The 22854-nt window shown below is 40.2% G+C and overlaps 1 protein-coding gene and 2 long non-coding RNA genes across 5 annotated transcripts; 2 read left to right on the forward strand and 1 right to left on the reverse strand.

The window, feature by feature from the left end:
• Positions 1–1189: 1189 nt before the first annotated feature.
• On the forward strand, positions 1190–22542 carry LOC122416537 (transcription cofactor vestigial-like protein 4). 2 transcript variants are annotated; one of them, XM_043429597.1, is made up of 5 exons: positions 1190–1429; positions 4354–4608; positions 19967–20128; positions 21162–21368; positions 21854–22542. In XM_043429597.1, exons 2-5 carry the CDS (start codon positions 4551–4553, stop codon positions 21931–21933), a joined length of 507 nt encoding a protein of 168 aa, XP_043285532.1. In that variant the 5' UTR covers positions 1190–1429; positions 4354–4550; the 3' UTR covers positions 21934–22542. The 2 variants fall into 2 exon arrangements, with proteins under 2 accessions (XP_043285532.1, XP_043285523.1); XM_043429588.1 differs by lacking the exons at positions 1190–1429; positions 4354–4608 and adding an exon at positions 17554–17690.
• LOC122416555 (uncharacterized) lies at positions 7438–8561 on the forward strand. Of its 2 annotated transcripts, none has more exons than XR_006262130.1 (2): positions 7438–7931; positions 8195–8561. It is a non-coding gene; the product is annotated as an uncharacterized lncRNA (long non-coding RNA). The 2 variants fall into 2 exon arrangements; XR_006262129.1 differs by having other exon boundaries at positions 7438–7870.
• On the reverse strand, positions 19490–21899 carry LOC122416563 (uncharacterized). The gene is made up of 2 exons (XR_006262131.1): positions 21792–21899; positions 19490–21401 (listed from the first exon to the last, which is right to left on the reverse strand). It is a non-coding gene; the product is annotated as an uncharacterized lncRNA (long non-coding RNA).
• Positions 22543–22854: the final 312 nt, after the last annotated feature.

A 22854-nucleotide genomic window follows, 5' to 3' on the forward strand; every position in this document is an offset into this window, starting at 1 on the left:
AAGGAAAGTGATAGTAACAACGAATAATCACATTAACAATAAACATTTTCACAAATAACAATGGGAATTTGATTGTCGCTAGTTTCATTGTTTGTGAAAAATGTAAAATTGACGGAAATGACACTTTCAATATATTTACAAATCGACAGAATCCCAACGTCATAAAATTTTTCTCATCAAAAGGTTTGAATAACCGAATTTTAGGGAGTGTGTTTTTGAAATATTTGCTGACCAGTGAAAACACGTAAAAAAGTTCGCACATAACCAAAGATATAAATAATTAAAATGAAAGTGCATGCACGGGTGAAAAAATACACGTCGATGGCCATGAAAAAATAGGCTTTATGAAAATATGAATATATATATACATTCTCGCAAATCAACGAGTAACTAAAAATACCGGCATGCATATTCAAATACGAGAGTTTGTAAAAATCAACATGGTTTTACTCAGCGATCGTATCGTATTTTTGTACATGTGTATATATAAATACGCGTAAGGATATCAAAATATACACATGTATAGTCAGGTTCAAAACAAACGATACAAAAGTAGCCTTGTCGCAACGGAATCCCTACCTATAGGAAAATGTGCTTCTTCTCACATACGTTGAAATAGCAGCCAAAAAGCAGTTCGGGAGGCTACGAGTCTCGTGCAAATATGACTGATTAGATGGCGTGGTCGGTTTAGCTAAATGCTGTGATGCAGTCGAAATAAAAAGTAATGAACTTGTTTATTATTTGTCCGGTCCGTGTAACTCCTCGACGTTCATATTATATTGCTCACGAGACAAAATAGATATTTCGTACACTATATACCGATATTCGTATTTCAAAATGTATACCGAGATAAGTTTAGATGTACGGAAAAGTAAAAATACGAAAGAATATTCATGGAGTATGTTTTTTCACTTACGAATATGGCAAAATGGATCAAGGTATATCTATATGCCGATACTCGCGAGTAAAAAGATGTATATTTATATGTACAAGCGGTCCGGCTTATAGAGGCGGTTGGGAGTTTTGCCTGCAGAGCGCGCCTAGCTGGCCGAATACCGCGCATTCCACTGTACAGCGTACAGCAATGATGTTAAAATTGTGATGGTGGGGGGTGTGGAGAACCGTCGCGCGCTCGCGCGTGTTTGTGCGCGCCTCTACCTCTCTCTCATGTCAGAGACGACGTGCCCCGTGCGACTCTCTGGCTTCGTGTGTCCGCCCGCATACCATTAGATTTTCGTCCTTTTTAATGGAAACAACACCGCCACCAGAGAGAAAGATAAATACAGAAATAAAAAGAGACACTAGTGCGACGAGAAATAATTCGCGGTTTACGAGATAATACGCTCAAACATATATTTGTAAATAAATGACGTGACAGTGTTTTGGATTTTCGTTGTAAAAACTAAAACAACAGGAAAACAAACTCGCGGTAAGTTTTTCGTTTTCTTTGTGTTAATCACACGTTTTTTTCGCTAAATTGACAACGATTTACACTCGTAAAACTCGACGATGTCGCGTACTTATTCTCTTAACGCTACGCCGCATTCCTATATCGATTTTTACGCGAAGACCTTGTCACTGAACGTGTGTCCTCCTCGAAAAAAGAAAAATCCTCAAATCCTCGTCTCCCTCAAATCTGACATATTCCCCGTGAATTATATTTTCAAAATATTTTCCCCTCGCTGCGTCTTCGTTTTCTGCAAATATAAATCGATTTATTTTCGAATGATTTCACATAAAGGAGCCACTTTTTCGAACTTCTCAACGATCCTCGATTCGTTCACGTGTTTGTTTGTTTGTTTTTTCCAATCGACGTGTTCCGAAAGATTTCAAATGCTTCTACGGAATTTCTGTGCTCACTCGCTCCCTCACAAATTCCTCAACACTCTCTCCCTCCCGCTCGCGCTCGCTTTTGTATCTTTTTTGTACACACGATAATACGAAAGTGTAACGCCATCTCGACACTTCCGTTTTGCCCTCTCTTTATTCACTCTCTTTCGTCTTCGATAAAGAAAATGAAAAAATAACAAATTGAAGAAAAAGTCTCCGTGCATTGCATCGGAAGATGTACGTCATCGAATTTGTGACATTTCCGGTCGATCGTCCCGGCCGAGGGGGTGGACAGAGAAAGCACGTGCATTTCCTCCCTCCTCCCTCGCCGCCTCTCTCTTCCTCCTCCCTCCTCCCCCCCACGTATAGTATTTGGAGGTTTTAAGTGCGACGTCGACGTTTTACAACCTCTCGCACGAGCGCGCTCGCGAGAAACTCTCCACTACTGCGCCAAGAAATTCCTCAACATTTCGTTTCGAACGATATTACACGTGTATTTGTGCATTTTTTGAATATCTTTTTTTCTGCACTATTTCTTCACTCCTTCGACTCTTCCGTACTAATTTTATCAATCGAGTAGCGAACCGTATTTCTTCATTGTTTATAATTTCCTTCGAATTCTCACGTTGAAAAAAGTTGTGATCGCCGATGCCTCGTACGTGAACTACGCTGGAATTTCAGAAGCAAAATTCTTTCGCGCGTAGATTCGGATCAATTTTCGGGTTACTTCAATTTTTCACGTCGTTTTTTCTATGCTTCGAAATTGTTTCGACGAATTCGATCGCACCCCGCGATAATTTTTTCCTGGGTTTAATGAAATTTTGGAATTTCGATTCTCGGTCGTAATTTATTTCTCATTTTTAAAAAAAATTATTTCGACTTTATTCGTCCCTGTCTTTTTTCTCTCCTTCGATTTTTAACCATTTTTTAGTACTTTCACATTTTTTGCTCGCCATATCAATGCTTAGACAAACTGCGTTACGAATCAAGTTTATTTCTCTCCACCGCGCGCATATGCACGAAGAATTCGAGGAATATATACGGTCGAACTTGGCGTTTCTTTCTCGTTCGCTGGATCCTCGCTCTTATCGCGCTCAAACACAGTTCGACAAACTCGATGGTCCTTGTTTTTTTCCCCTCGTTCGCGCCGCGGACCGTTTTCCCTATCTGCACACTCGCATCATCCTTCCGAGCTTGTATTTTTCTTTCCCCCCTTTTTTTACGGCCCCAAAGATCGCAACGATCTTTGCATGCATAGTTATTTCATTGTGTCGGAGGTGAGAATTCGTTCCAGAATTCTCGAACGCGCTTGACGCGTGACAGAACACGCAGAAAATTTGGCTCTTCCGCGCCGGATATCCGCCGCCGTTAACGCCTCGAGGGCGACACCGCGACACCGTTGTGTGTTCATTTTTTTCTTTTTCAATTTTTTATTCTTCTTTTTCTTAATTTTATCTCGGTTCTCTTAATTCGATTTTGATCGTTAATCCGTAGGACACCGTCAATAATATTTGCGGTGATCCTTAAATTAACGTTTATTCAAAATTCACCGAAACGCCGACTTTCGATCAGTCGATTTGTGTTAAACTCGAAATATTCGTCGTAAATTAACTGTCAATTTCAAACGACATTGTCGAAACGCTCGGATCTCCAGTGTTCCTACAAGTTCCCACTTCCGACGCCAGGTGTCGGAAATCTCATTTTCAAAATGCATTCCGAGCGCCTTAGAAACAAGTCTGTACACCAGTTCTCTCGGACGTCGAGGACACCGATAAAAAGCATAAAGAAAAACAAAGAAGCGTCTTTCATACGATCGGGACATGCTGACCTCGTGAACAGTGGGATTTGCGCCTTGTCATTTCTTCGTTTAAAACGTGGCCAGCCGCGAATCATCGAGAGAAAAAAAAGTGCGTTCGAGTCGTAGGTGCGCGTGTATTGTTGAGCCGAGAGGGGCGAGGACACGGAGAGAGATCATAGTACAAATTTCGGAACGTAGACGAGCAAAAAAGCGGGTGCGTCCGTCTCTCTCTCGTTCCCTTTCGTGCGAGAAGATATTCCAAGTGGCAGGATCGAGTTGTTTATATTGTTGTGATGAAATTGCGACGTCGAGATCGTGGCGAAGGAAGCGAGAGCGAGAGAGCGAGTGGGGGGTGGGCGAAAGGGAGAAACGAAACATCCAAGTTGGTGCAAACAGTGGAAGAGTGGGGGCGTTAGCGTTCGTGGGTTTCTCGAGGCGTCCGCAGGATGGCGCGAAGAAGGGGCAGGGGGGGGGGGGGGGTGGAAAGAAGGCTGGCAGTGCTCTGGTGAGGGGTCCGCATTCCACAGACAATGTCACGTTTTTTAATCCCCGTTTTACTTTATTTGCGCTACGTCCGAGAAGAGAGTCCAACATCTCTCTCGGATGCTCTTTTTTTCGAGGTTTTTGTACTCTCAATATTTGCCGTGCTCCCCGTTTCCGAGCAATTCGGACACTTCGCTGCTCATATTGATCGCTGCTTCTCACGCGTTTTGTTCGCTCCACAGAGAATCTCGGAGAACCCGCTCCGAACTTGGAACCATCGAAACAATATTTTTCCTTTTGACAACAATATCGGGGCAGCAACGAGATTACGAGTTTTGGAAAATTTCACTCCTCGCGACATTTACCGACGGTCGGTAAAACTCGGAAAGCTTCACTTACGCCCTCCAACCAGCGAGGAAGGACCTCGGAGCCGACGAGGATGTCAGCGGTCGAAAGCGCTTTGGAAGTTCTCTCTAGAGCTGCCACCATGGTTCAAGGTCAGTTCAACGTTCATGTTTGTTATTTACCGCGGAATTTTCACTCTGCCCGTTCCATCGATACTTCGAACTTCGAACAAAACCAAAAACAACGAGAACCCCGGAACGATGCTCGAGAATTTAATAAATTACGTTCAAACCCCAAAAAAAAATAAGGAAATCGCTTTCAAAAGTGTTTTCCTCTCAATATTCCGCTCGTGTTCATAAGTCCGAAAGCCCCGTCGCAGGATTGAGTTCATCAAAGCCGTGGCATCGTTCCGGTCGCGATGTGCGAAGCGAGGTGGTTTCCGATGCAATTATTATTCCGGTAAACGTCGGTATCGAAGTTTCTCGAGACGAGAGAAAATGTTCTCGCTCTGCTCCAGTTTCACCGAAGCGTAGGTATTTAGTGTGCATTATCTCGAGTCCGGAGCGCGAACGTTCACGGAAATCAGCGTGGCCGATCGCCTCCGAGACTTTGTTCGCTGCTCGTAACGCGCACATGTAAAAAAACTGAAAAAAAAAAAAAAAAGGGAACAGAGGTCGAGCTGCGCTGTGCCCCTCCACTTCGTTCAACGCGATTTAGTGACTCGAATTTCGTCCGCGGCACGTGTCCTCGCGTACTCTGTGGAAAGGGAATCGAGAGCATTACGATTCGAGCATGCTGGAATTTCAAGTTGTGCTGAGAAATTTTTTCTCTCGCCTCTCTCGCTTCTTCCTTTTTCTATTTCTTTTTCTCCCTCTTCGTCGCGGGGTCAAAACCTCCTCAAGAATTCCGACGGTTCCTTCTATTGTGTCTTTTCACTTTGTACGTTCACGCATTAATAATATAACTATATATGTACTTTTATACACACGAAGATCGCAGTGAGAACACATTCTTCCTCCCCCCCCCCCCCCCGCCCCCCGCCGGCCCTCGCGCCTCGCATTTTCTTCGAGCCTCAAATATTTGCTGTCGAGCAGCAACGCGAGCAATAAAAAAGCCATTTTTTCGTCTCCTCAGAGATTGATCAACACGAATTCTCGGTCGGGATTTTCTCGATGTTTTCAACTTTTGCTATCCAAAAATATTTTCAGCTGAATTGAGGCGTTTTCGGGCATGTATGAAAACACTCGTCGACATCGAAGCGATCGGTGATGCTCGCGACGATTAGATAAACCAAAACATTGCCGAGCGAGAGGGAAGGGGAAGGGGGAGGGGGGGGGTGGAACAAAACGGTTTGGAATGTGTGTTTATCGCTCCTCCTCAAGCTCCTTTGCCTCGATTCCCTGACACGCACTACGCCTCGATAAATCAACCGAAGTTTATTTCTATTTAATCGAAAAAAAATGTGTCGATTGAAAAACTCGCTAGAATTTCCACGTCTCAATAAATATTGTGGGAATATAAAAAATGAAGGACGCATGCTTTTGAAAGATTGTTCGAGTCTACCTCGGGATCCGAGGTTGAAAATATCGTTCGTAAATAAAAGGAATTTTGAAAGTTCTCGCGTGTCTCGCCTTATTTTACCAGCGGGGCGACGTCACTTCGTACGCATCATAAACACGCACGAGCATAAATTGAGTATTGAAAATTGACGAAATAGTTATGCCCCCGAAGGAATCTTGTCGTTTGGACGTGTTTTCAAAGCTCGTTAACAATTTTCACCTCGTCGTTAAACGATTGCGAGAGGCTTTATATACTCGCACGACTCGTGCGCGCGCACATATAAACTGAAAGAGGATTTACGATCGCGTTGACGTATTTACGGTCATACGTGTTATTCACACGATTTATGGCGTGTCGCGCTTCTCCATAATTAGCGCCATTTTCATTTTTGGCACAACGGTGAAAATCCTCATTCTGCGACCCGCGGAAAAACTCTTGGAAGTTCATCAATTTTTTTGTCAGTTCTCTTCGTAGAGAAATCACGCTGAAATGTCATTTTTTGTCGTATTTTAGGTTATGTTTTTGCACATTCTTGTTCGAACGTTAAAAGCGATTCTGATTTTCAACGTCACTTTCGAAGTGATCGTAGTAATTGTGGATTATTATTTCATTAAATTTAAAAATACTGTCGGGAATAAGCTAACGCGAAGGAATGAGGGCCAAAAGCAGCAAAAGGCTCGTTCGATCCCAATTCCCACGTTGGTCAAACAGAAATAGAGAGCTTCGAACACGTTAGACATTCCGCAGGTTTGTACTCGTGCCCAATTCGAAGAGAGCATCGCGCTTATAAACCTATATTTTCGTACAAGTATCGAAGGATGCTTCGCGAGATTTTCTTGTGTGCTCGGCCGACAATATTTGGTCGAATTCCTCTCCGCTCGAGTCCGATAATCTCCGAAAATTCGAACATTTTGGATTTCAAGAAACGCGAAGTGACTGCGGAAAATCGTGGTCGCCTTTCTTCATTACAGATCGATATTTTTTCAAACAGAATTTCAATTCTTCAGGATAAATGACGAAAAGAGTTTTCAATTATTTTGCAAAGCGTTTTGAAAAGTTCGAATTTTAAGGGTTATGAGTTCCTCGGTGAAAAAAAAAGCAATTTGATTTTCTTCCACTGATAATGAAATTTAAAACTCTATTCCGTGCTGAAATAAACGGTCTCGTGCTTCAATTGGTTTATTTCGTTTGCGATAAGAAGGATTTGGGAACATAATTATTTATTATCGATTTATACGAATATATTGCGAAAGTCTCGGCGAATGTCTTTATCTCTCTGTTCTGAATACCTGACGCGTTTCGCCTCGCTGTCGCGCGATGGCGCCAGCTGTCAGAGGCAAAAGATTTCTTCCTTTTCCGTCGCCAGTCAAGCGCAATCGGAAATTAATTATTGGGCCCAGTTTATTTCTGAGCGTACTTGGGAATGTATTTCTTTTTCCATCACTTCTCGCACATTGAATATTTTTTAAAATGGACAAAAACTTGGACCGATTCGATAGTGCGGCTCAGGCAGTTATCGAAACATTCGAATTCGAAACATTTTATCCAAGTCTTCGCCAAGCTGTCGAGAGGTCCGAGGACGTGAAATTCCATCGGGAGAGGTTATGTCGCGAATGGAAATAAAGTGACAGCGGGTGGAACGACCACCGATCAGTGAAACTTATTCCACATAAAATGGAAGATTCCGTGCACACGTTAAGATCACGAGAATCTAACGGAAATCGAAAATTCCAACTTTGAGAGTTTAAATATGGAAATATGCTTGAAATATACAGCTTGCATCTGTTCCCCGAATTGTTACAGGATCTACTTTGTCGAGCGAACAATTAACGAAATTTTTTTTAAGGAGTTTCGGTACAAAAGTCAAAATATTAAAAAATTGATCAAATTTGGTGATAATGTTCTTCAACATCAAGTGCGAAAACACAAATTTTTTCAACATTTTCTTCTACTTAGTTATCGAGTAATTACGCATTAAAGCAGATTTCTTATGCCCGGAATGTATATCTATATATATGGAAACGCTATGCTTATACACGTAAACTTTAGTGATCAATTACTCGATAACTGTGTAGAGGAAAAATCTTAAAAAAATTGTATTGTCAAATTCGGCACTAAAGAATATGTTCACCAAATTTTATAAAATTCTAAACTTTTTGAAATTTTTTATGTTTTTAGCATGGTTTAGCATGGCAACATTGTATCGCCTGTACCGAAACTCCTTAAAGGTTATACACAGCCTCTTGTGACAGGCACACTCCCTGTGCTTTTTATAAACCAATGATGTCTCGAGGAAGCCTTGTTACCGGTGAAAATCACTTGGGAATGGAAAAAGAAAAACACTTATTTGAGGCTAACGAGTAATAACGACAAACGGTGGAAGCTTGACAACCCTGTGCCAGCTGGTTTAAAACATGGACACGCACATAAATAGAAAATGGCTGTTGTTACATTTTGCTTGACAATTTTACCACGAAAGTATTCAAACCGCTATCATTGTATAAAAAATTGATCAATCTCAACAATAAAAAAATAATTTTAATAATTGCGAGAATAAATTTTAATCGTTTCTTTGATCATCAGATGAGCAAGAAAGTTCAGTTGCTTTTTTCAATCACAAGTAACGAATGATCTTAACATTTTGTGTAATGCAATTATTTGCCTGTTATCAGAACTAAAATAAATGACGTTTACACATGAATTTTTCAACTTCCGTACACATTTAACGTCCACATAATTCAGTCGGTAAAAACACGTGGTACTTGGATAGTCTCATTTTCAAGGATGTCATTTTTCAGAGCGTTATTCATATATCCGACTGCGCAGCATGCTCGAGCTTTTTTACTCGTACAACTCTGGCATCTCGTGTCGGATTTTTCTCTGCTCATTGACAACGTTACACACATGTATATTCGAGTGTAACTAAACAGCTGTTGTGACGTTGTATTTACATGACTCGCCTCTTCGAGCTCGGAATATTTGAATGACTTCCTCGTGGTAGTTCGAGTCACGGGAACTAGCGTTGTCTCTTTCGCTCGTGCACTCTGCATTATGCATTTATACTGACATCGTACATGGGGCTTTCCCTTCAGGATCGCCCAAAGTTTTTCAGCACGAAAAATCGAGGCGCTGAAAATCGCGAATTTTCTTGATAATTCCGTTTATTTTTCACATTTTTTCTCCATCAATTTCTGCCAGAGTCAACGACGATTTTAGATTGTTACAAAAATTGATCAAAATATAATTGTCCCGTAGAAGGGGTTGCAAAAATACACACTGTCAAAAATAAGATAATATTTTTTATATATATATTAAAAAAAAAAAAAAAACAATAGAAGCTCTTGTTTTAGGAACGAGAAAAAAAATATATAAGAGTCAGTTCGCTTCGAGATGTCATTCATTGCACACGCAACGTTTTTAAGATGATGGATCAGTCGGTAATCACAACCGTGAGTGCGAGAGAGATAGCTGCAAATTTCGAAATCAAAATTCTTTGACACAGTTTGACCGATTAAAAAAAGGCTCTGTCAGTCGATTTTTGCCATCGTGCTACGTACGATGACATTTTTATTATTTTAATCGGACGAACGATGTCAAAGAGTTTCAATTTCATAAATTCGAGGTGTGATTACCGACTGATCCATCATCTTAAGGTAAGAAAAAGTTGGAAGGTTCTTATTAAGAGTATGGATCAGTCGACTAACCTCACTTGGAATTTTTGAAATTGAAATTCTCCGACACGGTTTGACCGATTAAAAAAAGGCTCTGTCAGCCTACGCAGAACGATGGCAAAAATCGACTGACAGAGCCTTTTTTTAATCGGTCAAACTGTGTCAAAGAATTTTGATTTCGAAATTTGCAGCTATCTCTCTCGCACTCACGGTTGCGATATGCCGACTGATCCATCCTCTTAAGGAGGAACATGAGCTCGAGAGAAATGGCGATAGCCGAATAAAATTCTTAGAATACAATTTCGGATATATTTTCTAGAGTCTCTCTCCAATTTTTAATCCATTTCTTGCAGCCATTTTTTATTAAGTAATTTTCAAACTTTGAGTATTTAAAATCTACGCACAGGATATGACTCCACAGGCCCCATCTTTCTGTACTCAAAAACAAATAAAAAATGTTGATAGGATAGAACAAAAGTACTATTCCGTAGTTTGAACTCCAAAGAACATGTGTGCAAAATTGGAGGTCCTTTAATTCTCGCATTCTTTTATGTTTCACATAAATTTCACCCAAAAACGATGCATTTTGGGGGGTTCCCGGACAAACAAAGCAATCGGGGTTTACATAACCCAGATAACTTGGATAAAAACATTTTCAACTGAAATTTTATTCAAAGACGGCAGTGATCGGTCTGACCAGCCGGTCCGAGGTGCGACCCTCGATAAAAGCGACTTGAAAAGTCGAAAGGATTCGAGAACCCCATCTCCTCCTCATAATCACTAAAGGAGTCGATAAAAATTCCCTCCTAATCTACGTCGAATATCCAACACATTATTATTCACACTTGTACTTTTAAATTTGTTCGTTTCTTCTTACATTTCAACTGGTTTAAATAAATTGGGGTTTTTATGCATTTTAGAGGCCATTTCCCAAAACCTTGTCATTATTATTTCATTCAATTTAACCAGTTAACTGGTAAGGACGCATAATATGCGTTTTTTGCAAATTTGGTAGATGAATTTCGATGAAACTTGGTATCCGAAGGTTTTCTGGGCCGCTGAATCCGAATCTAAAGTCTAATTTTGAAAATTCGGAATGGTGGATCCAAGAAGGCGGACTGACATGTAAATGATTATTTAATTTTGATGATATATTTTCAACAAAATTCCCCCGCTATTAGCTGGTGACTGTAAGTCACGACCCCAGAGTGTGCCACGTGGAGGCTGCGATAGGATTTTGCACTCCCTTTTTTCAATGTTTTTTTTTTGTTTTTCTTTTGAATATTGATTTTCTTTTTTGCAATTTGAATCACTTTTTTGCATTTTGATTTTCTTCTTTGCATTTTGATGCGTTCTTTTTTGCGTTTTGATTTTATTTTCTGCATTTTGATTTACTTTTTGGCATTTCGATTTGACTGAAGCGTTGAGCATTGAAAATCAGAAATATCAAGAACAGTTATGACGGTTTTCGTTGCGTACTCGATCGTACCAGCTTTGGCACGGGCATGGATTCACTCGCTTACCAGTTAAGGTGATCCATCACTTGCGTGGTGCTTGCGTGAGTGCGAGAGAGATAGCTGCAAAATGGTTACACGCTTTACTCGGACATCCTTGATTTTTTGAGAAAAATAAAAGTTACACCTTGTTCTCGACCAAAAATTATATTTGATTGGAATTTCCGTACTTCGTGATGCAATAAAAAACTGAAAAAATTCAACAACATTTGTAAAGCTATTAAAAAAAATTATCAATAATAATATTGCCCAAAAGTTAATAACAAATTGTTTAAACAATTAATTATTCAATAATTTTGCGGTGATCTATTGTTTTATTTACGAATCAAATGTGTGCATTTTTCCGAATGCTCATGAATTTTTTCAGAATTTTCGTGGATTTTTGAAATTTCTTGAAAAAATTTTGAAAAAAATTTTTAAAAATTTGAATTTAGGATATGTTTTAGAAGACGTATTTACCATCAGTTTTGAAAAGTCTCAAGGTTATCGGATCAAAAATATACACATAGAGCCACTTAAAAAATTTAAAAAAGGGAATTTCAAAAATCCACGAAAATTTTGAAAAAAATCATGAGCATTCAGAAAAACGCGCACATTCGATTCGTAAGAAAAAAAACAACGGTTTACTGTAAAATTGTTAAAAAATTAGTTATTTAAACAATTTATTAATAACTTTTGGGCAATACTATTATTGATAATTGTAGTGCATAACTTTCCAAATGTTGCTGAATTTTTTCAGATTTTTATTGCATCACGAAGTACGGAAATTCCGATCAGGTACAATTTATCGGCTGGGCTATCCCATCCAGTAATACCTTAAGTGGTGTTAAGGTAACTCCTGTACTGCATGCTAGTCAAATGAGTGCTAAATTTTCAAAACGCTTTTAGACCAAGTTTATCGTATCGATTAAATTTACTGTTGATATGCATTCAAGCATATTTTATTAACGTGAAAAAATATTAAAAATGATAGTTTTGCAAAACTGTCAACCGATAAATGCAAATTTCCATGATAACCCAGGTATTTTTCAAAGAATTATCTCTATTTATTAACCGATTTTATTGCACCAAGTCTCATTTTGTACCATAGCTGATCCTCTACGAATTCACCACGTAGATTTTTCTTTAAATTCATTCCTTCAGAAAATTATAAATGAAAAGTTTCTTCGCTTAATGAACAATTAGCTGCAACATTGAAAAGATTAAGTTAAAAAAAAAGTACATGGCGAATTCGTGGAAAATCAGTTGAGGAATAAAATGAGACTTGTTGCAATAAAATGAGTCGGAAAACGCAGATAATTCTTTGAAAAATACCAGTGAAAATGCGTCATCGTCCAAGTTTGCATTTATCAGTTGATCGTTTGGTAAAACTATATCGTTTTTCATATTTTTACATGTTAATAAGATATGCTGTAATACAAATCCACTAACAATGCGTTTAACCGGTATGTTAAATTTGGTTTAAAAGCGTATTGAAAATTTAGCACTCATTTGACTAGCACGCAGTACAGCAGTTGTCTTAATTTACAAAAGCTGTCTTCGCGAAGCAAACAATAATAATGAAAAAATACAGACAGGACTTTTCAGAACTTCAGAATCTATCGATCCCTTCGATCACACGACGCTCAAGTTTGCAGCGTTGGAGTCCAACGAAATAATTTGAAAAAAGCCTTCAACGATTTCCGTAATTCTCCAATTTCGTTTCCCCGCGAATAAACAATTTGCAGTTTTTCAACCTGCCCCAATGCTTCGCGAGACGAATAATCGTTCAATCACAAATGTTTTTTCCTCCATTTCGTTGGACTCCGACCTCCCAAACTTCAGCGTCGTTTCGATAATCTCGCACGACTTTTCGGACACCCTGTAAATCGAAGTTTTTTTGCCGATTGAAGAGCCTCCGAGTCAGGTCATGCACACAGGGACGCGTCTTCGTATTTTCCGCCTCGCCATTCTAGAGCGCAGTCTGTCGATTTTATCAGAAAATCCACAAACTCCCAAGAGTCTTGCCCGTCCCGAGCCCACTTCCGGTCGCATAATCGATCGATCGATTTCTCACGAAGCGTGCCTCTGAGCGAAAAACTCCCGAGGACTTTTCTCTCCAGAATTTCGAGAGCTCCTCGAGTCCGTCGACACCTCGAGTGACTTTTCGGACACCCCGTAGAGATCGGTTTCCTCGAGAGCCTTAGAATTCCTATTTGTATGGCTGCAAACGTACACGTGTATAGAAACGGTGAATATCATGGGGTGAGTAGGTGTTGGCAATGACTATCGAGAAAGGAATGAATTCAATGTCCCCCACGAACACATTCAGGGTCATTTACACTAAGGCACAGCTGGCTTTAACGTGAAAATCTGCCTGTCAAGTTCTCACTGTTCGTTTGTATGGTCACACGTGTTTTTTTCCTTCTTCTGTTCGTTCGTTTAATTCTCCCTTTCTCGGGCTCGTTCCCTTTTCTTCGTTTTCTTCGACAAATATTTATCTGCACACTCCGTGTGATCACACGTGATTGCAATTATACAAACGATCCCGATTTTTATTTAGCCAGAGCCGCGTGCTCTTTCTGTCGGCGTCGGTAACTCGCCGTTTGAGCCAAGCCCGCCGCTCCGAACGGGTTTGACGAAGCCTCGTAGTCGCTTTTTTCGCCCTTTATGAACAAGGATCTCCTCGAATTTTTTAGTTTGCGAAATCGTTGAACGAAGCTATTCCGAGGAGTTTCTCGCTCTTTTAAAACATTTAGAATTTCATTTCAGCCCCCCCATTTTATTCTCGCAACTCGATCGGTTATTGTCCACTTTTCGAAGTAATTCCTCTCGATTATTTATTGTTTCATTTCTATTTATTCTTACACCGATTCTCTTCCTCGAAGCGAAGTGTACTCGTCGCGACTTGCTTCAATGTTTGTTCTCCCGGTACGCCCCGGAGACAATAGTTTTCTCGGTAGCCAACGCTTCGAATTATTTTCATCAATACATCTATTTTAACATACAGTTTTGTCGGCTCCCTTCCTCCATCTCGTCCCATACTTTCATCAACATTTTTCTCCGTATTCACGTTCATTTATCATTCCAACTAATTTCCGTTTCATTGGCCAATCCATTATGAAGAATTGCCTTTCTGACACCTCACTTTTCGTCGGGTCACTTTTTTCCTCACGAAAAACCCAGATTTCTTGTGCTCTAAGACACTTTTTACAGCGTGTGAGAAAAAATATGAAAATTCATGTTTACTTGGTTAAAAGTGAACGAGAAAGGTCAATATTTATTCATTCAAATGCAATGTAAATTTGATAACTCAATTTTTTGAATCGTCCTTTTTTCGTCTCTTTAAACAATCTAGATTTTGATCGTGCGCTTTCGCCTTATTTTTATATTTTACAAGTTATTGTCACGTTTGTGTACTTTTGACGTTTATTTTATTAAAATTTAAGCACAAGACACGAATGATGTGAATTAGTGAAAATTCAAAACGATAAATGAGGAATAGTTTTTAAGGCACTTTTCGGTATAGTAAAATCATAAATCGACATATTCGCGTATATAAGAGTGCGGCAGGGCTCGCGCTTATTTTTCTTTTACACTCTCGTTTTTTTTTTAATACTTGGCGTCGAGCCGCTACCGCGTCTCTTGATGAGAACGAAAATTCCCCAGGTTCATTGCGATCTCAGGACCCGTTGAAAAGAGTTTTCAAAAAGTTGTGATTTATATTCCCACTTCCGCAAAGCACGCGGAAAAAGCACGTTTATCCAGTTTTCCAGACGAATTTAAGGAGAACGAATGGACGTTCAATTGGGCCGAATCACCGCAGCAGAACGCGAATCGAGCGCAACTCTTTCTTCGTCATTATACAATTCGTCTAAACAATGAATTGCCAGTGATCAAATCGTTGAAAAAATCGAGGTGGAGCGAGAATAAAAACAGTTTAAATGCACCGGAGTCATTAATTCTCTTGTGAAAATCAATGGCTTAATGACTTCCAGGTAATAATGTTACCGCCTTATTTCAACGTTCCGAGTATGTATATAGAAGAATGAGGGGAAACTGCATCAATCATAGATATTGCACACGCGAGTCCATCTGCCGATTCCATCGCTTTTCCTCTCCTCAAGTCCCCCCTTGCCGCACTTCGCCCTCTTATTTCTCTGCATTTTTGCTCCTCCTGATTTTTTCAACGAGATCACTGATCTCCGCTGTGGAATAAATGCTGGTGAATCGCAAGAGTTCTCGTCCAATTTTCTTCCGAGGGAACGATCTGCCGGAAATTCCTCGAAGATCGAGCACAGATTTAAGGAAGTTGAGGCTGTACAGTCATTTTTTTTACCCAAAAGTGATGACCTGTACCTTTCAAAAGTTAGGCCAGTTTACAGTTTGGCAATGTTGCATACACTTTAAAGAAAAGTTGGGGATAAAAAGACGAAAAACTGGTGAAAGCTCAGTCGAAAAAACGAACAGTGACGATCCTAGCCTCAAAAAACTGCAGGGAAAACAGATTATTATTAATATAATCTCAGCAAATCTAATAAATCTGAAAAAAATTGACATTATTCGGCAAGCCTTGCTCATGTTGCCCAAAAAATTTCATATTTTTAGCATCATTTTTAACGGAGATATCACCGAATGTGTCTTGACTTCCATAAGATTACATGTTATTTGGCCCAAATTGTTATTGATTTTTCTCAGCAGCGACGCTCCTAAACTGTCTGAAAATTTAACTGATTTTTTTTTACACTTCACTTTATAAGATGCAATCGGTTTAAAAGCGGTGACATCATTTTCATTCTAATGCCTCAACTTCCTTAATGGTTCAAGCTAGATGAACAAAATGTTGATTTTTTTAAAATTAAATATTTCATGTTGACAAATTTTTGTAAACGGTAAATTGAAAATATTGATTTATCTACAATTAAATATCGAGAGTTACAAAATTTGCCTCAACTTCCTTAACGCCTTTTCTAGCAACGCAACAACGCTGAATTAATAGCGATTATTATTTTTCAACGATTCAGTCCATTTTGAGGAGCAAAAGAGAGTGGAAAGAAGGCGTCAGAGTCCCTGTTCAAACATGACGATCTAAGGAAGCGAGGAAATCATTTTGTTCGTCGAATAAAAACTTCGTGGACGAACAATTCCTTTCCAGTTCCAAAAAACACTCGCAAAATCGAATTTCTCCAACTCGATAGTGAGCCATTTTTTCGTGTTAAATAAATCGAACCATTCGTTGGAATATTTCGAGCAAAATGTAGTTCGAGGTTGATTTTTCAAGCGTTGCGTCACCGCCGTTGTTGCCCCGCGAAACGACCCGAGTACTGACCACGCAGGGAAAGCCTCGAACCGCCAAAAAACTGGATGCTCCATCCAACTGTTTCGCGCGATGAAAAATAGTGTGGGAGTTGGATGACTTTGCTCCAAGCAAAGTCAGTTCACCCCGGTGGATGCTGGGCTCGGTCCACAGGCGAGATGATTGCCATGGAACGAGTACACGCTCCTACTCACAGGTTGATACATACTTGGGAAGGTTTTACATGGATCTGTACGCGAAGAGCAGCGCGAAGGGCCCCGTTCGAGTCGAATCGAATGTTCGTACGTGTCTACGGCATCGAGAATCTGGCCGATTGCTCTCCCGCCGCGGAAGAGGGGCGAGGAGAAGGAGAGGAAGAGCGGAAGAGGAGAAAAAGAGAGAGAGAGAGAGCCGGCGGAGTGAGCTTCGCGAGATGTATGAATGAACGTTTAAGACAGTCGTAAGAAGTCTCGCATTGACGAAACCACACGCGCTTTATTCCTCCTCCTCCCCCCTCTTCGGTGCTGTTGCTCAGTGTTTTGTGTCCGTGGAATGGAAAAAAGATAAATACGTAGCTTCTCTCTGGTCGACGGGTTTTGCTGACCAGTCTTCTTTTTTCCTCGGGCTTTTCATTCCGCTTTTGTTGTGATTCCATAACCGAATCTTTTCTCAGAGAGGATCGACCCTCGAGTTATTTCTCTTGGTGTCCCACGGCGAAATTGCACGCGAAAATACCCGGCTTCGCTCGCTCTTCACACGTGTTCGTAGAGAGCCCCCTCCCCGTGGACGTGTCCGCATATAAAGCACTCCCAAATCGTTTTGTGGCTTTCTTTCAACTCGGAAAGTCACGAGAACCGCTTCCAAGTTAATGCACTCGCGTCCCGATCGATTTTTCGGGCTTTCCTACTCTCCCGAGCTCGGCTCGCCTCTCGGACCGGAAATAACTAGTTCGAGTTTCACTCCCACCGGTATCGAGAGCCTCGCGGACGGCGCGACTCGCAGGAGCCTCCGGACCTCGGCTTTCCGATTTTCTGACACTCTCCACCCACACGGACGCTGCGCTCCTTCGAACTCTCTCGAACCATCGGTCCTCGACGCTCGTTGATGACGGGCGGGAACCTCACACATGGAAGTCTCTTCCAGAAGACGATGCCTCTGGCAACCCTGGCTCACTATCGGCTTCGCAAACATTCGCTCCATCTCCAAGTCGAGAGGTACGTCCAAAATACTCAAATCTCGACTCCCGAGCCAGCGGCTCCGTGCTCGGTCGCTTCTGCCGCCGCATTCGCCTGGTTTTTTTCACCGTTTTCGAAAAGATGGAATATTTCTTGACAGGAGGAGACTTATCGACGAAATTTTCAAGTGACTTTCCCTTCGCCACAATTTAGTGACACCTTCGTGAAAAAGAGGCTCGACAGCTCCGCCATGGAGCCATAAAAACGAGTTTTCCTTCCTCGCTTTCCACCGAAAATACAAAAGTCTCAGCCTCCAAAAAAAAGCGCGATAAACTGCCAATTTTTTCAACGACCCTCGACTCTCCTCGCGCCCCCTTGACCAGGACGAAAAGTAAGAACGTGCTGGCTTTTACCGGGGAGTCAAAAAGTTAATTGAGACCGAGGGAATCTCGCACACGCGAGCATCCACATTATTTCTGTATTCACGATTTTCTATATAAAGCGAGGAGAGCACGTTGCCTCTCCTTCGTCCCCCCTCCCTCTCCTTCCGCGCTTCTCCTTTCATTCATCTTTCCAGCTTCCAGCGAGATATCGTCCCTTTCGAAAACCTGTTCCAAGCCACGTTGGTCCCTCGTTCCCTCCTTCTCTTTCCTCCTCGTTTTACCGAACGCAACACCGTGCATCCTCTCACGGCTATTAGGCACTTCCTGTGTGCCCCGTCCTGGGAACCGAGCTCGCCTCATCCTTGATACACCCCGCCGAGTCGCCTCACTCTGCTCGCACGCAAACTCGGGGTTGATTTTTCCTCGGATCCTTCCAAATCACTTTGATTCATTCATCGCTTTTTTACCGACTCTATAAAAAAATGTAACAAAATGTGAAGAACTCGAAAGAAAAAAAAGGCAGAGAAGAAACGAGAGTTCAATTGAGGCGATAAAATGAGTTATTCGCGCTTCACTCCTCGAAGATTGGGAGATTTGAAATTTCGTGGAATAACAAAAATTCGATGGGAAATTTATATTTTTCACTCAGACTCGAAGAATTTGTTCTCAAATTTGATTTTTTACTTCGGAACTATGGATTTTAATGAATTTCAATAAATATTGCGCTCGAAATGGATTGCGGGTTCAGGAAACAGCTTCGTCCCAATTTTTTCGTCTCCGATTTTCAACTGCAGCTTCCTCAAAAATCGTACAACTTTTCCGTCGCACAATGTTTTTTGAGTTTTCATTTTTCCTCAGTTTTTTCATTCCCATTTTCTCGAGGTTCTATTTTACCACTAAATTTAACTAGAATGATATAATTGAATTTGTCGGAAAATGTCTGCGAGTGTCTCGACCAGAAGTCGATGAATTCGCTTTTTCGACTTCATCCAAACTCGATGTTTCAGCCCCAATACCGTGATGGATGAATAATTCAAAAAAATAAATGATTCAGGATCGATCAAAACATTATGATAAAATTTTAGCGAATCCGTGTCCCGGTAAATTTGGATTGAACCATAAAATTCAGTTTTGACTGGACACACCCAGCACGATTCGTTTGGCAAAATCCTGTTTCCTTAATTTTTGACGTGGCGTTGTCGTTTTATCTCGTAAGCATCGATCGTTTGATTTTCGATGAGAACGATCGATGATTCAATTAAGATGGTTATCGAATGGCACTGGATAAGCGGAGCACTGGAAATTTAGCCGGCTTGAGTATACCGAAAAGTTTCGTATCCGCGTTATGAAACTTTGAGTCTCTCTTTTCCACAATTTTGAAAACTGCCAAATTTATCAAAACTCGTGTAAAAGGCGACGAAAAATTTCATCGAATTCGCCGATTGGTCGTAGAAAAAAACTTACAAAAATCTTTACTAAAGTCTCTTACTGAAATCGTTTACAAAAATTCATGAATATTGAATCGTCAAAACTCCGAGGAGCCACGACCGTCGAAGCGAAAACGAAAAAAGGATAAAATAAACAGAAAATTAGTTTTTCTTAACCTCCAGATTTTTTGCAGACAACAGAACGCAGCATGCTTAATCGTAACTCATAAACGAGCTGTTTAATAAAAGCACATAAAGGAAGTGGGCAGAGATGACCGCGGAAGCGAGCGCGGGCCCTTTCTCTTTTTCTTTTCACGCGTCCTCTTCCGCGTTGTCCGCACTCCGCGCTCAATTTATATTGATTGTAGGAAAATAAATATCGAGAAACAATAATAAATATGAAAACGAATATACAAAGCCCGAGATTAAACAGGCGGAAGTTATCGATATTATTGTACACCGAGGATGAATACGTGGCTACACATATGCTCGTTTTCCTTTGCAGAAGAACGACCAAAGTCAACGAGTCTTCATAGAAAACCAAGCAGCGCGTGGCGCAGGGAGCGTAGGAGGGACCCGATTCAGAGCGAGGCACTGGATATGTCAGCGGCGAGGGTGCATCATCACAACAGGCCAAGTGTTATCGTGCCAGCCGCACCTCAACCCGGTATGTCCTACAAAATCCTCCTAATAACAATCACAGTAACGATTAAAATATTAATTATCAAAACGAATGTGAAGGGAATCATTGAAATATTGACGATGCTAAAAGCCTTGAAGTTGCAATAGTTTTCTTCGATTCTCTTTTTTATATGACTTTTGGATGGGAAGAAATTCGGAAGTTTGTTATTTCGTTCGGGAGTATTGCTCAGGGAATCATTTTTAGGGAAACGTATGAATTTTAGTGTGAAAAAGCTAATATTTCGAGAGTATTTTATGAGTTTAATCGCAGCTGTGCTTTTTGGAGGGAATCATTGAAATATTGACGATGCTAAAAGCCTTGAAGTTGCAATAGTTTTCTTCGATTCTCTTTTTTATATGACTTTTGGATGGGAAGAAATTTGGAAGTTTGTTATTTCGTTCGGGAGTCTTGCTCAGGGAAACATTTTTAGGGAAACGTATGAATTTTAGTGTGAAAAAGCTAATATTTCGAGAGTATTTTATGAGTTTAATCGCAGCTGTGCTTTTTGGAGGAAAAAATAAAAAATCTTGACAAAGGACTGAGGTTGGCCAAGTAAAATGGTTGAAAATTCAAAATTAGTGTCTAAATTTCCTCTCGCTGAAAATCCATCAGCAAACGATTAATGGGACAGTTGAAGAAGCAAAATGGGTCGAAAAATACTGAAAATAGTAATGAGGAAACTGAAAATTTCCACAAAACGATTAAAAATCTATCAGGAAACTATGGACGAAACAGTTTAAAAGTCTGATCAGTTAATTATACTGAAAGTGATAAGAAAGCTGGAAGTTCCCACTGAACGATTGGAAAGCAATCAGTCAGCTGTGAATGAAATAGTTTGAAATTCGAAATTGTTTACTCATCGATAAAAAAAATGTTTTCCAAATATTGTTTCGAGCCTCTGAGAATGGAATAGAAGAATATTATTCCAAAGTCATTTTGGATTCAGCGAAAAAATGAATATTAAAAGGGGTGGAATAAAACGGGATGAAAGAGTTTGAATGAATTGTTTGTTGTGCAGGCACGACGATCGAGGATACAGCAGTGACGCCCACGCCATCGGCTACGCCTTCGGCGGCGATAGGCGGCCAGAGAACTGGTATTCGAAGCCCAGGAGTCGTCAGTGACCCTGCAATAGACGAACACTTCAAAAGGTCCCTCGGCCTTAAAGACTACGCAGCTGTTTTCAACGCATCCTCGACCACCGACAAGGAAACTGGCCTCAGTGGTGAGCCTATTTTCATCACCGATTCGTCCGAATCTGCAAAACAAAACAATTGTTTAACGTAACGAATAATTTGGTGTCGAGAAAATATTCCAAATGGAAAAATAAACTTTTCAAAATTAAGTTGAAATCATTGGTCCGACTGCAATTTTTATTTCTATCGGCCATTCGTAGATGAATGAGAAAATCTTTTGATGCAAAAAATGGATATAATTATTTGGGGAACTTGACTTCATTGTTATTTTCCATCCCTCCATATGTTAAAATTGAAATCATTTGAAAAAAAGTATGAAAATTGAAATGCTTTCCTTTGCATCGAAAAATCGTATGGAATATTTAAACTCACTTGCTTTTCTACGTTGATTTTACAGAAGAGTAATTATTTTGCATGTTCGAGTGATCGATTGAATTTTTTGAGAGGATCACCTCGATATGACGTAGTAACGAAAATGAATTGATTGATTGGCACATGAATTTGTTCGTTGCAGTGGACGATCATTTCGCGAAAGCTCTGGGCGAGACGTGGACGAGGCTGCAGGCGACGGGACGTAGCAAGGAATCGACATAACCCGCGTCGACCTCGGAGCATCGTGACAACCGTAAATTCGCTCCGAGTTCTTACAACACGAGGAGCAAAAAAAATCACAAATTCGATGCTTCGCTCATGAGACTAGAAAAAGAGACATAAGGTCCTGTTAATTTTTGATTTGCCTGTTTTTTTCGTCAATCACACTCGCTAATTAATTCATCGAAGTGAATAATTCTGTTTCTTTAACGTGTCTGGAGGGTTTTAAAGTTTAAAAATGCTACCAAATGGTTCGGAGATCGTGTAAATAGTCGTAAGTCCAAGAAGATATCCCATCGATAAGATTTCTTCGTCTCTCTTCTTCCTCTAGTTTACTTTTCCTTTCGTTTGTCGCTCGTTGAATTTCATCCTTTCGAATAATTCGAACGTGGTGGATAACAGACTCGATTATTTATTACATTATATACGTAAAACGACTAATTCCTCGCAAATGAATGAAATATCAATAAATACGTCGAATCAATTTATCATTATATTTAAATAATAATTCAAGCTTCGTGATAAACAACTCTGCGCAACGTTACGCAACTCTATCCAATAAGCATATGTTATAAATATATATTAGATATTAAACGAACTATTATTCACGAAGTATGCTTTTCGTTCATTCATCCAACCAGTCATTTTACTCGAATATCGACATTCCTTTCGTTAACGATGTATAGTACAAAAGTCTAAATCATTAGAAACTGATCAAATTTGGTGATAATGTTCTTCAACATCAAGTGCGAAAACACAATCTTTTTCAAAATTATCTTCTGCTTAGTTATCGAGTAATTACGCATTAAAGCAGATTTCTTATGCTCGGAATATAAATGCTCGGACCTATAAATATGGAAATGCTGTGCTTATACACGTGAACTTTAGTGATCAATTACTCGATAAACGTACAGAAGAAAAATC

The sequence above is a fragment of the Venturia canescens genome, chromosome 1 (genome assembly GCF_019457755.1).
Source record: "Venturia canescens isolate UGA chromosome 1, ASM1945775v1, whole genome shotgun sequence".
Taxonomy (NCBI): Eukaryota; Metazoa; Arthropoda; class Insecta; order Hymenoptera; family Ichneumonidae; genus Venturia; species Venturia canescens.

Excerpts from the sequence above, each read along its gene's own strand:
- LOC122416537 (XM_043429588.1), top strand. The coding sequence starts at position 17,603 with ATGGAAGTCTCTTCCAGAAGACGATGCCTCTGGCAACCCTGGCTCACT. Across the intron at positions 17,691-19,966 it reads CTCCATCTCCAAGTCGAGAG|AAGAACGACCAAAGTCAACG; the intron begins GTACGTCCAAAA and ends TTTCCTTTGCAG. Across the intron at positions 21,369-21,853 it reads CAAGGAAACTGGCCTCAGTG|TGGACGATCATTTCGCGAAA; the intron begins GTGAGCCTATTT and ends TGTTCGTTGCAG.